Source organism: Microtus oregoni, unplaced genomic scaffold, assembly GCF_018167655.1.
Source record: "Microtus oregoni isolate MIOR12 unplaced genomic scaffold, Mior012 000001F_ref0000356, whole genome shotgun sequence".
NCBI lineage: Eukaryota > Metazoa > Chordata > Mammalia > Rodentia > Cricetidae > Microtus > Microtus oregoni.
This window is the reverse complement of record NW_024543060.1, coordinates 52,820,782-52,837,198: the sequence shown is the minus strand read 5'-3', so window position 1 is coordinate 52,837,198 and position 16,417 is coordinate 52,820,782. Positions and strand designations below refer to the sequence as shown.

The 16,417-nt window shown below is 43.4% G+C and overlaps 1 protein-coding gene across 4 annotated transcripts in view; it reads left to right on the top strand.

Moving 5' to 3' along the window:
* Nalcn (sodium leak channel, non-selective) overlaps nucleotides 1–11,739 on the top strand; it is a 255,068-nt gene extending 243,329 nt beyond the window's left edge. For all 4 annotated transcript variants that reach the window (XM_041666485.1, XM_041666494.1, XM_041666477.1 and 1 more), the window contains 6 exons: nucleotides 25–140; nucleotides 2,405–2,562; nucleotides 5,420–5,570; nucleotides 7,080–7,229; nucleotides 7,768–7,885; nucleotides 10,020–11,739. In XM_041666485.1, the coding sequence (XP_041522419.1) occupies nucleotides 25–140; nucleotides 2,405–2,562; nucleotides 5,420–5,570; nucleotides 7,080–7,229; nucleotides 7,768–7,885; nucleotides 10,020–10,213 (887 nt within the window). In that variant the 3' untranslated portion in view covers nucleotides 10,214–11,739. The remainder of the gene's footprint in view (nucleotides 1–24; nucleotides 141–2,404; nucleotides 2,563–5,419; nucleotides 5,571–7,079; nucleotides 7,230–7,767; nucleotides 7,886–10,019) is intronic.
* The last annotated feature ends 4,678 nt before the right edge of the window (nucleotides 11,740–16,417 follow it).

The window sequence follows — 16,417 nt, the reverse complement described above, 5'->3', positions numbered from 1 at the left end:
AACATCTGAAATCTTTTTTCTTAGCCATAATTGTGGAGAATTTCTCCTTATTTTATTCCACTGAAGAGGATCAGCTTTTAAGTTACAATGATCTTCGCCATTTTCAAATCATATGGAACATGGTGGATGATAAGAGAGAGGTAGGAACTGTGGGTGTGGCTCACTTACTTTACCTTCTCGAAGTCAAGCCCATGTCTGGGCACTGAGGTAAAGCAATTCCCAAATGCTAAGGTTCCTGTGCAGTTCCTGTGCCCACAGGGCTTATGTCCTAAAGGGGGGACAATCCATCAAAGTGAAATGATACATGTGGCACAGGTTAATATCCCTAGTCCAAAATTTAGACCTGAAATTCCTTTTACTACTAACACAACACCACAAATCAAAGAATTCACACCTGAGTTCACGTGACACCTCACAGTCAAAACCCAGGCACACTAATAATATTTTATAAAGTCACTTCCAGGATATGTGTATAAGGCATATGTGAAGCATAGATGAATCACACCTGCAGCTATAGCCCTAGTACGTGGGAGGCAGAAGCAGGAGAATCAGGAGTCTGACAGCCTTAAGTTAAAGGTCAGCCTGGGATACCCAAGAACTTGTTTTGAAAGATTAAAAACAAAAAAATACATGAATGAATTTTATGCTTAGACTTGGATCTTATCCCCAAATCATTCATTCTATAAATGCAAATATTCCAAAGTCTATAAAACCCAAAATGTGAAACACTTCTGGCCCTAACACTTTTATAGGAGATATTCGACTCATATGGAGTTCTAGAAGTTAAGACTACATTAAAGAAGGCAGAACGTGGATTTAGCTGAGAAGGTCATGAAGGTTTGAGTGAAGAGGTGATGGTTGAGCTCACATCAAGAAATGAGGAAAGTTCAATCATGGAAATGATGGAGGAAGGTCATTGGTTAAATAAAAAGAAACTGCTTGGCCCTCATTGGTTAGAAGATAGGTGGGAGGAGTAAACAGAACAGAACGCTGGGAGGAAGAGGAAGTGAGCTCAGACTCCACAGCTCTCCTCTCGGGAGCAGACGCCTCAGAGAGACGCCATGCTCCCAGCTCCCCGGCAGACAGACGCACGCGATGAAGCTCCAACCCAGGATGGACATAGGCTAGAATCTTCCCGGTAAGCACACATAGGGGCGCTACACAGATGATTAGAAATGGGCTAAATTAATATGTGAGAATTAGCCTAGAAGAGGCTAGATAGAAATGGGCCAAGCAGTGATTAAATGAATACAGTTTGTGTGTTGTTATTTTGGGCATAAGCTAGCCAGGCAGCCGGGGTGCTGGGGACGCAGCCCCGCCGCCCTTATTTCAACATGGAAAGACCCATCCTGGGAAGACCGAAACATAGTTCAGGAAGAGATGAGAGTAAAAAGGCAAGGAACTAGCATAGTTGACAGAAGAAAGGGTCAGGAAGACAAGGTGTGGTCATGACCCAGAATATGCAAGGCAGGATCTGGCTTCTTCACCCCATTTTACTTTCTGCCTACACTGGTCCTCCCTGTCCCCCAGCAGGGCTCCAGTGAACTTGTGAACTGTGGAGGACAGGGATTCTTGGTCTGGTTCTTTTGTCTCATGGAGATCTGTATTTTCTCTGTAACCATTACCCATAGGAACTTGTTCTCATTTGATATGTGTAGGAATATCACACCCCCATTCACACTGACATCCTAATGACTAGGAAGAAGCCTTAGGTCACCAGGCTCATCCAAAGATATAGTCCGAGTTGGTGGATTAGACTCTGTTATATGGGATAGAGTGATAACTTTTAGAGTCCCAGTGTCCAGGTTTACCCCAGATGAGAGCAAAGCTGAAGCCTCATTGTCTTATCTGTAAGCTGTTCTAATCATTGTGAAGAACTACAAAGAAGCCTTTCAATGTAAACAGAATAACAAATGTTAATAAGTCCCTGAGACCCAAATCAAGTGAGGAGGGTTGTATATGGATGTATTGCCTACTCTTTGAAAGATATTCATCAAGGTTGTGTGTGCAGAGGTGAATAGACTGCTGAGAATAAGAACTAAGGGCCGGCTCTAGGGAAAGCTGCATGGGCGTTCCTCACCCTACCTGGCTCAGAAGTCAGGAAAGCCATTAGACCAGAGGAGCAGAAGGCTACTGATCAGTACTTCACATTATATGCCTATCACACATCATTCTGCGCAGCTTTCAAAGAAGCCTGTGACTTTCTTCCTGTCTGGGGCTATTTATGCTGGTAATCCCCCTGCCTCCGCCTACTTGATATTTGGATTATAAGCCTGAGCCACCAGTCTTGGCTCATAGATTCATTTTATTGTCTAGGTTTCCCTGTAAAAAGAGATCCCCTCCCAGTGAATTCCTAGAGCCTCCTGATGACTGTCTTTGCTGGCCCTTGTGCTGTCTCACCCAGGGTGTAATTCCCACCTTCCGCGTGAAGTTCCTGTTACGGCTGCTACGTGGGAGGCTGGAAGTGGACCTTGACAAAGACAAGCTCCTGTTTAAGCACATGTGTTATGAGATGGAGAGGCTACACAATGGTGGTGATGTCACCTTCCATGATGTCTTGAGGTATGAAGCTGGTTCTAAAGACCAGTGTCACAGAATTTGCTGGGGCCAGAAATGAAAGCTGTAACACACGAAGGCCCATGAATTCAGTTACCAAGGATATTTGAAACATGAGTTGCCATGATGCCATGGTGATAAGCAAGGGCACACTTTCTAGGAATGAAGTAGTCTTTCTCATTGCCTCGTTATGATCATGTCTGATCAATGCCTCGCACAAGGATAGGAAGCTGTGGCCTGCCCTCCCAGGAGGAAAGAGAAAGAAGACATGGAGGGAGTGGTTCTGTCTCTTTTTTGGGGGATGAGGGTGTGGTCCTGCAAGAATTAAGTGACTTTCTCAGGGTCACTTGGTTCCTTGACAAAGACGGAGCTGAAATCCATATCTTTTCACTCAAGTGAGTCTGCTAAGAATCTGCCCCACCTGCTCTTTCAGGTAATTGCTCTGTTGGTTAAAACACTACATTTTCACAATTTCTGCACCAGATAGGATAAAGGTTCAAACTCAGCTCTTTCAGTCTCTCTTAGGAGCATCTGTGTATCTTGCTAGAGCCTCTGTGCTCAAGTTCCCACAGCAGAAGCTTATTGCTTATGGTTCCAGAAGCAGGAAACCTGAAGTCATGGGCAGAGTTGGCTCTTTGTGAGGTTATGAGGAAGACTCGGTTCCAACCTTCTGTTAGATCTTCGAATGGCTTCTTGCAATATTTAGCTAGCAGTGTGATCTATACTGTGATCTCTGCCTTCACCTTCACACAAGCCATTCTCAGTGTGTGTGTGTGTGTGTGTGTGTGTGTGTGTGTGTGTGTTGGCTGAGGTTTCTGTCCTGCCCAGTTCCTTAAGTCCCAAAGAAATCACACAGAGGTTTATGTTAGTTATAAACTGATTGACCTAGTAGCTCAGGCTTCTTATCAACTCTTATAACTTATATTAGCCTATAATTCTTGTCTGTGTTAGCCATGTGACTTGGTACCTTTTTTGGTGAGGCAGCCACATCTTGCTTGCTCTGTGTCTGGCTTCCTCTCTCTCTGGGTGACAACTGCAGGCTGAAACTTCCCCCTTCCCAGAATTCTCATTGCCCGGCCTCTACTTCCTGCCTGGTGGCCCTGCCTATACTTTCTGTCTGGCTACTGACCAATCAGCATTTATTTAAAATACAAGTGACATGGTACAGACCATTGTCCCACAGTGTGTGTGTGTGTGAGTGTGTGTGTCTGTGTGTGTCTCTGTTATTCCTTTTGTGAAGATAACAGTTGTCTTGGATTAAATCCCCAGATACTCTAGTCTGGCCACATCTTAAGTAGGTTTGCAATGAACTCTACATATAAGGTCACAACTTGAAGCTCTTGATAGAAATCTTAAAATATCATTTATGCTCCACAAGTCCTTTCAAATTACAGTGTCATTTGACCTAAACTTCATATTACTTAATGAGCCAATATAGAACTTATGACCCATATCAAGAAAACTAATTGAAAGGTCTCTTTTAATATAGCTGATTTCTTTTATAAAATAGCCTGTGAAACATCATTGTAAGAAACCCTTCACAATCTTTCCTGCCAGAGGTATCTGTGACACAGAAACTGGTTAGAACATTTGACTGACTGTAGCTATTTTACTCATATTATACCTGGCATGTTAAATGTTGGGTATTGTCACAAATGTGGGGGTCATTCAGGTAGATAAAACTTGCAACTAAAAGAAGAAGAAAAAAGGTCAGACTAGCAAGGAAAAGGCCTGGGGAAAGCTCCCTAAAGTTAACAATTTTGCCTTTTTCTATCATTCATCCATGAATAAGCTAAGGAGCACAGAAAAATATGGGGCACAATTATGTATGAGGAGGAATGGCATGCCTCTCAGAATGCTGATCTTTCCTAGTGGTGGCACAGTGTTCTTAGGTTGTCCATGAAGCACCCAGACCTACTGTTGTTATCAGTAATTAACATTTGACCTCTCTGGAGCATCGTGATGCATCTGATCACAAGGAACCCAAGGAAAGTTAACGGTGGTGATGTTGGCCCTCCGTTCTCCACAGAAGTTAAGCAATAATGAAATTTCTGATGAATCTCAAGGACTTAGAAGCATTTTATGAAACACAATGCAGGATTTTCTACATAACAGGGGGACATTTAGCAAAGAAGAGAAGATCAATGACCCAGTGCTCCTGAAGGCTGTGACTGGAGCTCCGAAGGTGGCCTCAGGTTCACAACCGAGGTTGTATGAGATTTCAGGGTGCTGAAGCTACACAAGTGTACAGTTCTACCAGATAGGTCTGTATTCCCCTTTGGTCAGTCCCTGCTAGAAATTATCTGACTCCCCTCTGCACAAAAATGATAGTTTTACTTACCACTGCATAGACATGTTGAGCCGAGGACTAAATGAGAGTGTTTATTCAACTATAGCTTTGCATCTTGTGAATTAATAAGAAAGTTGCAGAAAGATAAATAAAATAGAGGGGAAGTGGAGTGGGGTATGCATAACTCACAGGCAAGGATATTAACCATCACAAGTACAGCGAATCATGAGGAAGGAGTGGATGGAACAATCTTTCTGCAAAAGGCATTCCAGAGTATGTACTTGACAGCTAGAGCTGTCGGAGTCATCTAACATGGGTCTTCTGCAGCATTGGCGCTCAGATACATTCATCTTCTAAGTTTCTTACAGACATTAGCTTGCCAGGTAACTTATTCAAATGTAGGTGCCAAGACTATCCTCAGCATTCACATAAGACAAGGGAGACACAGAGGTGACATAACCAGCCCAGCTGTGAGTGGCATCAAATGCTACACTGATGAGCTGCATTTTGAACACCTGAGGCTCTAAACACCAGGTGAATCTGACCAGTGCTGCTGCTGTTCCTGTCTTCTAGCATGCTCTCCTACCGTTCTGTGGACATCAGGAAGAGCCTGCAGCTGGAGGAACTGCTGGCCAGGGAGCAGCTGGAGTACACCATTGAGGAGGAGGTGGCTAAGCAGACCATTCGCATGTGGCTGAAGAAGTGCTTGAAACGCATCAGGGCTGTGAGTGAACCACAAGCGGATAGATGCCAGTGTGCCACCTTCCACATTTTATAAAGTCCAGGACTCGTTGCTCATAGAATGGTCCCACTCACAATTATGATAAGTCTTCCCATACCAGTAATCAAGATAATCCCCCGCAAACATGCCCAGAGACCCATCTCTCAAGTGATTCTGGATTCCGTCCAGTTGACAATTAACACCATGATACACACTCACATTCAGAGAAAGTGGAGCGAAAGAGAAGGAAGTCCTCAGCACTATCTTTCAGCAACACAACCCTTCAGGGTCTAGCCTGATACCCCTTACAACGCATCATCTTCATCCACTCAGTGTCTGATGCTGCAACAGCTTTAAGGCTACCCTAGTTTCTGCCTCATTCCCCTCAGCAGGCTCCACCAAACGTTTCAATCGAATCAAACCTGTATAACACGAAGGTTTAAAAAGCAATTTATTGGTATTCAAATATTTATGATCTCCATTTATTAAACTCAACCGCATGAAATTCCAAAAATATCTACTGAGATGGAATTTACAAAACTACTTTTAAATTGCTGCAAAAAGTTCCAACATATGGTTTATCACGTTGTTCAGTCTCGAAAGACCACCTCTCGTGGAATTTTAATGATGTGCCTGCTGCCTCCTGAACCGTAAGTTTGTGTGAGGCTCTCACATATTAATGAATATATACTCCATTAGCATATACTGTATTTCCAGTGAGGGCTTCCGTTGGGCAATTTATGGGCACTTTTGACTTATGCTTCACATACAGAGAAGAAAGGCAAACCAATCAGTAAACACTTCCTGCAACACAATTAACGTTATGTAAGATTTGTTTGATCCTGCCCTTTGGAATAATATTCACTACAGAAACATACATTTCTGTTAGAGGAAAACATTCCCCAAGGAAAATAAGCTCTCAAGTACATTTTCCTAGAGCAAGGCCAGCTGCCCACTGCTACCCAATCACAACAAGGCTGTCATAGCTCTTCTGGTTCCATGGATTACAACTGTCCTGCTCAGACCTTGTGAGGGAAGCCTTGGACAGGAAGAAGAGGCTGATGCTGGACTGGCCCTACCAGGCTGCCCTACAAAGTCCAGAACTAAGACAGGAGTAAGAGTTTCCTCCTCATCTACTAAAGACCCTCTGGTGCTTACAACTTTCAGGAAAGTGAGGGGAGGGGGCTAAAATTGGTTAAATGAGGATAAAATTAAATCACAAGGGAAACTAAAACAACCACATTAGGAATTTTAAATAACATATAAACTAGCATGGAAGAGCATAGCAAGTCCAGTTACACAAATGGAATAGGTGGGAGATGCCTCCAACCTCCAAGTCTTGTAGGTCAGTCTACCAGCCTCAAAACTGATCCAAGATTCCTATTTGGAATTTCCTAAGAGGCCAGCAAACCCACAGGTCTTCAGAAAGGGAAGAAGAAAGTGGCTTGGTAGGGATGGGACAAAGAAGCGGGGCACCTTTCCTCCTTATGCAAGCGCAGCATCTTCCTACAGAAACAGCAACAGTCATGTAGCATCATCCACAGCCTGAGGGAGAGCCAGCAGCAGGAGCTGAGCCGCTTCCTGAACCCTCCCAGCATCGAGACCACCCAGCCAAGTGAGGACACTAACGCCAACAGCCAGGACCAGAATACACAACCTGAAGTAAGATCCAAGGATGCTCTGTGGGAGTTGATCCTGGCCACAAACATTTCAAACGAAAATGTCACAAATATCTGTAGCACCTTTGGGGAATAGAATGGTAATTATCACGTTTGTAGCATACAGTGATGAAATCAGGATAATCCCCACGTCTGGCTCCTCAACTGTCGACCATTTCTGTGTGTTTGCAACCTTGTGACTTTTTTAGTTATTTTGAAACCTGTCAGAGACTATTGAAGACTACATGTGATAATTATCTTCACTGTCAACTTGATAGCCCTAGGGAAGCCCAAACTGAGGACTCCTGATGCTAAGGACTCCTTGGCACTTTGCCTCCATCCCTGGCTCACCAGGCACCTTGGTCTTTTTGAACCATTGTCATCTTCTTTTTAAAGATTTACTTTATTTGTGTGTGTGTGTGTGTGTGTGTGTGTGCGCGCGCGCGCGCGCGCGCGCACCCAAAGGTGCTACAGATATTTGTGACAAATTATGTGTTTTTTTAAGAGAAAGACCCACAACTGACTAACTCTTCTCCATGCAGACAAGCAGTCAGCAGCAACTCCTGAGCCCTACTCTATCGGACAGAGGAGGCAGTCGACAGGATGCAGCAGATCCTGGGAAACCCCAGAGGAAGTTTGGACAATGGCGTCTGCCCTCAGGTAGGTACATCACTCATCTCTACCCATTTCAGGTATTTAAGAAGCATTTGCTCTTTCTTTAAATTTCGGGTCTAAGATTTTATTTAATATGCAAATTAGTCTGCCTTCTGTTACCATAACATACATGGGAGAAAATCCACTTATAAAGAAGAGAAGTTTATTGACTCACTTTGTTGGAGGTTTCAGCCCACGGTCAGTTGACTGTTGCTATTTGGCCTATAATAATGCTGCAAAGCATAGTGGGAATGTATAATGAGGAAGTTGCTCACCTTATCACAACCAGGACAAAGAGAAAGAGGAAAAGACTGACGTCCTACTTTCTTCTTCAAGGGCATGACCCCAGTGACCCAAAACTTACTAGGTACCACCTTTTAAAAATTCTACCACTGCCCAATACCACAAACTGGGGCCAAGCCTCCAACATCCAGGGCCTCTGGGGACATTTCAGACCCAAACAGAAGGAATGGGTAGATATGAACTTCAGAAAATGTCATGGAGTTCTCAGAAAAGGCCCAGGTCCCACTCTATCCCAACACATGCTGTGTGTCTGAGCTGATCACTCACCCTGACGTGAGCGTCTTTATCTCAACGACAGTGGTCATGATGACAAGCCTCCAGGTGGCATAGGCTGTTGTGTGCCAGTCACCACTCACAGGGCATTACTGGGTCATTCAATCCTCATAGTTCTGTTATTTCCCATACATTGCTGATGTAGTAAGAGTTTTCTCCTGAAGAAATATGTGGTACCAGGAAGGCAGGAGCTCTCATGAAGGGACACATGGGAACAGGAGAGGAGCGATTCTGCACATACCCCAGTCTCCTCCCTATCAAGATCGAGGCCTATAGTGAAATAGGGCTTCATTCTCTCCTTTCACCATGCTCAGCTTCGACCCCACCCAAGTGAGAATGGGTGACCCTGAAAACCTCTGCCACATGTCTGTTCACAAAGCAGATGGCAATACAGTTTACATTCTGAAGCTGGAAGTGTGCCGTGGTTCTTAAAGCCACCAGTAAGGAAGGTCCTGATGAGGGATCAGAGAGGTCATAACTTCTGTCTTGTTTAAGCACAGCTAGGAGTGACAAGAAGCGAGATTGAGTAGGTGCAGGGGCCACAATGTGAAAATCTCTAAAGGACAGATGGGACAGTTTCATTTCCATACTATAGGCAGTTAGAAGAGAGACATTAAAGAATTCTGAGCAAGAGATGACACTTGCAACCTATGCTTTAGAAAGACTAAAGTGGCAACACAGCCAAGAGTTCACTTGCCTCTGGCAGGGACTGACAGTGACCTGGAGGCAGGTGACAGGGTACAGAACATTTCAGTAGTCTGGACACAGTGATAAGAGCGTGGTCCACACAGCTAGTCCGACACTACAGAGCAGACATGAGAGATGACCTGGGGAGAATGTCCTCCTTGGTATTCACTTGAGCAGATGACAGAGGAATATGGTAAAATTATCAACAGTAGTGCTTGTCTGTGTAGCCTCAATGTGGAAAATGAAGATAACCCTGAGACAAGCTACTAGAGGCATACAAAGTCGGAAGGGGAAAGACAAAAGGGAAGGGCATTTTAAGGAGGCACCAAGCACCACACTGTGCACTCTGTCATCTCAATGCCCCATCTTCAGTCTCCCAGCAGTACAGAGAGCACATTTGCCTTCTCTTCATTTACAATGGACACAGATTAGGTTCAGAGACATGTAAGTGCCAGTGACTTCATATCTGCATATTACTCAGGGGACACAAGGCCAAGGCAACGGAAAGCCAAAGCCACTTCCACTTTCCACACCTGTTCCCCATGCCATCTCTCCTTTTGAAATACCACACTATCACTCTTTTCTTTGTTTCCCTAATGAACACACTCTAACACTTCTATTTTACACCAGTTCGGGGTGTTTGCGGTCTCTACCTTCTTTAAAGTAAAAAGGGTCAGCAGCGTGTTTTCCCGAGAGTTCTTATTAGCTGACTATGAGCATGAGTTTATTGGAAAGAATCAAACACGGGAAAGGTTCCGTATTCACATCTGGAGGCAGGTACTGGGAACCAAACGCACAGTATCAAGGTTTTTCCAGGAATGGTTAAGGCATGCTGAAACAGCAACTAGTGGATAACGGGACTCCTTTAATTCCACAGCTCCCAAACCAATAAGCCATTCAGTGTCTTCGGTTAACCTACGGTTTGGAGGAAGGACAGCCATGAAGTCTGTGGTGTGCAAGATGAACCCTATGCCAGACACAGCTTCCTGTGGCTCCGAGGTTAAGAAGTGGTGGACCAGACAGCTGACCGTGGAGAGTGACGAGAGCGGAGATGACCTCCTGGATGTTTAGCCGACAACCAAGACAAAGGAAATCACAGGATGAAAACTGTTGTCTCGTACTTTCCTTCATCATTCAAAAAGCAATCTGTAATTGCTATAAACTGAATTTCACCTTGGTAGGGATTTTCTAAATTGATTTGTGTCCATTTGTGGAGATGGTCTATCCAAGCAGTATTGCTGTGGATTACTGTGATTTATTATAGAAAATTTGGGGCTGGGGATATAGGTCAGTGAAAAATCACTTGCCCTGTGTTTGAATCACAGAAACACAAGAAAATATATGTATATAATAGCAGTGTTGTTAATATTAGAAACTGCATCAGTAGCAGCTATATCACAAACATTCATGTGTTCTTTCTGTGTAAGCTAAGATGTATTCATCTGCACTCTTGTATGTTATGACTACTCCTCCCAAAGAGACCCACAGTCATAGTACAGGTGTTATAGTCTAGTTCACTTTTCCCCCCATTTCCAATAGAAATGCTTCCCTTGGGAGAAATCATTTATGTTTGATCTGATAATGTCAGCACTGAGCTCATGCTAAAATGATAGCAGCTTCAAAACCACACAGATTCTGAATTTTAAAAGCATATTCTTTTTCTCATGTTATTTTTAAAAATGTGCATGAGCTGTGCATAAATAAGAACAATTTGATTTCTGTCTCTGAGTACTCTAATGAAAGTACTCTAATGAAGTTGCCTGCTTCCAAGAAAGTTATGTGTACAGGTCCCAGGTAAAGGAGTCAGTTCCAGATATTAATCGGTGGAAAGCAAACCAGTAGGCGGATTATGTCAGGGACATGAGGAGAAAAAAAAAATACTTTGAAATCTTAAAAAATCCTTTGAATAACTGAGTTTAGAAAACAGAATGAAAGTGTTAGACTCAACTTAGTTAAAAGGCTTGCATTTGAGAGGTTATGAACTTTATGGCTTATCCTTGCTGTGGGCATTTTGCTATGAATCGACAGGGACATTGTGGGTTGGCTCTAATACACAATTGCAATGCTAGATTCAAAATGGTAGTAGATTCCCTGCTACCATAATTACATATGGAAATAATAGAAAGGTGAAAAAAAACCAAAAATCTCACTCTGAATCCAGTTTGGGAGTACCACAATGTAACTGTGTTTTTCCCACATGTCAATGGTATATGTCCTCAGGAAAAATTAGAAACAGAATGATTTGGAAGCACTGATGGATCCTAGCATGGGCAGAGCCCTGAGTTGTCACTGTCAATTTCAGATTTAATATTTAGATTATTGTAAGAGGTTGAGTATGGAAAAATTCTCTGACTCCTGGGTTGCTTTTATGATATCCCTTTCTCCATTTAACATTCTTCAAATAGCCAAATGTCACGTTTTTTCTACATAAAAGAGGTGGCATTCTATGACCATCTATTGCTTCTATGGTTACCTGTGCCTCTTAGATAATAGGCAATTCAAGCTTGTTCAGCCAGGGGGGATTTTTATTTGGTTATATGTTCATTTGAAATTTGAGTTTTGTATATAAAAGCAAAATAAATATTGGACTTGTAAAATGATGTGGGAGTGTCATATATCAATCTGTTGATTTTATTGGTTAAGCAATAAAGAAACTGCTAGGCCCATTTGATAGGCCCACCCTTAGGTGGGTGGAGTAAACAGAACAGAAGGCTGGGAGAAAGAAGCTGAGTCAGGAGTCGCCATGATTCTCACACTCCAGACAGACTCAGGTTAAGATCATTCCTGGTAAGCCAGCTCGTGGGCGACAGCAGATTATTAGAAATGGGCTAGTCCAGGTGCGAGAGCTAGCCTAGAAGAGGCTAGATAGAAATGGGCCAAGCGGTGTTTAAAAGAATACAGTTTCTGTGTAATTATTTCGGGTAAAGCTAGCCATGGGGGCGGCCAGGTGCCGGGGACGCGGCCCGCCGCTCCTTATTTCAACAGTAAAAGAATTTACTATGGCTTGGTTGTCATTTTAAAATACTTCCCTTGCACATGTATGGGATGGGCTCTCTGTAACTGGGATTTTGCCAACCCTATATGGAATATTCAGTCCACACTAGGTTGGCAAAAACTCTGTCCCTGGTAATCATTTAGGGGAAATTCCCAAAGCCAGAATGTTCCTTTTAAGGTTGTGCTGACAAGGCTGGGTGAGCATCACATGCCTTCCCAAACCATCGTGAGGCAGAGAAGCCAATCGTGGCCAGAGCATGGGTAGGCATTAGTGCTGAAAGAAGGAAATAAATGATTTATTTTGGCTCATTACATTGAGTAATAGAGCTTCACTCCCACTAAACACTGGGCCCTTCCTGGAAAGTCTGGAATTAACACTTGGGAGAAACAGCGGCACCACTCATTCTGTAGTGTGATGTAGGAGACGCCAAGAAACCAAAATAATCGCAAAGAAATTGTATTAATTAAATAACTACCTAGCTCATTAGCTCTAGCTTCTTATTGGCTAACTCTTACACATTAATTTAACCCATTTTTGTGAATCTGTATAACGCCATGTGGCTATGGCTTACTGGCTAAAGTTTATGTGCCTGTCTCCATCAGGGCTCCATGGCTTCTCTCTGACCCTGCCTCCTTTCTCCCAGCATTCAGTTTAGTTTTCCCTGCTTAGCTCTGTTCCCCTATAGTTCTGCTATAGGCCCAAAGTAGTTCCTTTATTAACCAATGATATTCACAGCATACAGAGGGAAATTCCACATCAGTAGTGAAGCAAAGATAGAACAGAAGTGATGCCTTCAAAGCTGTGGCACCCCTACGTTAAGTCAGCACATGCCTCCTATGGCTGAAGCATGTGTCTTACCTGGAGCAGACAGAGGACAGGTCAGTAAAAATAGGTACTACCTCTTTTAGGTTTTACTCAATGGGATATGCAGGTGCAGGTTGGGTGATAACAGATGGGAAACTAGGGCCACCCATGTCCCCTGATCCTCAGTGAACCACTCACAGTGACAAATCTGTCATCTACCACCCACTGCCTTTAATTAAAGAAGCTGTCAGGTCCAAGGACATGGGAACTCTTGAGGGGTGCAATACTTTAAGCAGAAACCCTGAGAGAGAACAGACCACACAGACACTGACCATATGGCAACTCAAAGGGGCTCAGTGGGGATAGGATGGGACAGAAAAGCTGTCTGATGACATTCATATTCCTAGTGGTGTTTCCAGACCAATACCCTCGATCAGTGGCTCTCTGGTTATATCCCAAGATGGTGAATACGATAAGGGTACATTAGAAAGAAAGTGACTATTAAAAAGCCTTGCATACCTGTGGTTTCTAAGCCAAACATTCCTGCCTGGGTTTCATTGTTGGGTATGGCTGGGAAGTGTCCTAATGAGTGACTTGCCAAGATTCCATGGCATGGAGGCTATTAGGGCTGGAAAGGAGAACACTGAAGAACCAAAATGGCATTGCTTAGGATGAGTTATCTTGCATTCTCTCACCTTCCCAACACATCTCCACATTTGAACTATCCTGGTGATTTTCAAACTGGATCTTTTGGGGCATATGGTAGTGTGAGCCATGGGTGGGAAAAAAAAAGAGTGAGTTGGAGGATGTGTATTAGAGATGATGTCTCTTCTCACAAGCCTTATACCTGCCATCTGAGGAGGTAACCATTCCTATCTCACAGTGGAAACTGCCCCCACATAGACCCTCCCTCCTTGGGATTTTCCTGCTAACCATCTTCCTTCAGAGCACCTCCCTCATGCAGACCGGGCAACTGCTACATCCTGAATGTGTGCCCTGCTTACCCACCTCACTCCAGCCCTACTGGCTACCTTTGATTTTTTCCTCCAATGGCAAGAACTCTGGTGACCTTCTCTTGCATGGGTCATCTTTCTCACGCCTTCATAACTGAGGTTACCATATGGAGAACTGTATAAAAGGGTTGCAGCATTAGGAAGGCTGATAACCACCAGTCTAAGGTATTTTTTTTAGACAATTGCCAATAGGATTATTTTCCTGATTTCTTTCTCAAAATGTTTGTTACTGGTATATATGAGGGCTACTGCTTTGTATACATTAATGCTTGTGCTCTTTCAGCCTTCTGTTGACTGAGGAACACTGACAGTGACTGCCATCTACTTCAGTCAAAGTCTACTTATTTAAAATATAGTTATATCTAAAAATACCTTCATATTAGCCTGTAGTACATGAGAAGTTACTAAGTTACCCAATCTAGTGAGTTGATATAAAATTAACAAACACAGTGGCTATCATGTTATGCCCAATAGTTGATGATTAGAGCAAATTTTGATAAGAACATTCCTAAGCCTTTTTTTCCAACTGTCTTTTTCCTCTCAGGAAAGAAATAAAGAATGCTGGTTTTCTTCTCTTCAGGGAAGAAAGAAAAACAAATCAAAAAATAAAGGAGTTGTCCTGCCTGCTGTGTGTGTGTGTGTGCGTGTGTGTGTGTGTGTGTGTGTGTGTGTGTGTGTGGTGTGCTTTGTTTAATGTGTTTGTTGTCCAGGCTTCCAGTGGCTTTGAGAGATGTATCACCTCCACCAAGCTACAGTCTTAACCTTTTCAGTCACATTGACTTCAAAAAACATTAACACAGTCATCCCAGCTTGCATCAAACTCAAGGCACTGTCTTCTATTTTACAGCCTGCAAGTCTAGACACACTGAAACTATAACACAAAACAATCAACTCAGGAGGACCAGACTGGTTGTAGGTTCATATGATATTTCCTGCATGGCAAGGAAAGCTGTCACATGGACGCCAGTCCTCTTCTCAGATGCAAGAAATGTTCTTTGGTGGCTTTCCTAGGTGCAGAGGCGAGAACCCATCTCGGTATCTATTTGGGCCAAAAGATGAATATACAGGAAGATTCTTGGTACTTGAGTCCCTTGATGTCGCCCATGGAGTTTGCAGATTTGCTGAAGTTCCTTAGGGACTCACTGTGAAATGTATTGGCCTCCCACAAACTGTCTCTTCCTGGCCTTTGTTGGGAGCACCCACCACTTTGCAAAGAAGGGAAAACTTCCTTTGCCGCCATGATAGACGCTTGTCCTTCCTGTAGCCATCGCTTGCTGCCAAGAATGCATCACTTCTCATTTCTACCAGGTTCCTATTAACACCAAACGATTTTGTATTCTTTTTTTCTTTCCCTGTTGGTTCTTTTCTCAAGGCACTGGAAAGATGCCTGCTCCAGACCAGGTCAAAAGATAATTGGGAAATTTGTAAAGTCCTAATGAGTATGCCTGAAGGGTTTAGCTGCGTTCTTTCTTCCGATAGCCACTGCTCAACACCATGTCACACCAGCAGCCCTGATTCCCCTATCCAGGGGTTTCCCAGCCCAGGCAGGGTCTCTATTTTCCTTCTGCAATCGCCTCACACCCTTGTCTAACTGTTAATTAGACGCCTCATTTCTTGGCATGTGTATGGGCTTGGGCCATCTGCTTATTGATCATATCCTTCAGAATATATTGGATTTTAAGGAAGTCAGTTACAAAAGCAGATGATGTTTAAGTGGTCTTCAGAGAAGGTATCTCCAAACTTATGAATGCATGATGGGGTTAGCCTGTGGTCCACACATACACTAATCAACAAGCTACAGACATAACGGCTGCAAAGTTCATACACTATCATCAACATAACACAGTGTGAGAACAAAATTCAGAATTTCTAGCAGAAATCTATGCACTGTGGTCAGCAATGAACAAAGGACATGTATATAAGGAGGGCCAGCGCACTGTGTGGATCCCGACACCTCTGTGAAGGTCCCAAGGAACGGACTCCCAAGCCTGCAGATGGTACTGAGGCTTGTGGTTATCTACCCTATGGTGCATGTCTGGTCCCTTACCATATGTGTTGTCCTTAGAGTTGCTCTTCAAATGGGAGTGGAAATATTTCAGTGGAAATGCTTTCTAAAGTCATTCTTAAATAAAAATAGATAGTAATGCTGGCATTCATAGAAAATGATAATGATTATCTTTTTTTCTCCTGAACCTGATCCGTTATCCTTTTGTTTTACATCTTGAGGACCACAGACCATTTGATTTCAGGCTAAGGTAAAACACTTTGGACATATTTGTACCTGAGCTATAGTTCTGATCAAAGAGCTTTACTCTAAATCCTCCAACAAGACAAGATACTGTGGGAACGCAGAAAGAGCAAATCAGGAAGTAGGATGGGAATGAGTAAGTCCTGGGGTTGGGGCCAGAATTCAACCTCTCACCTCTGGCAGGTGCAGCCATCAAGTTACAGGGTGGTCACAGT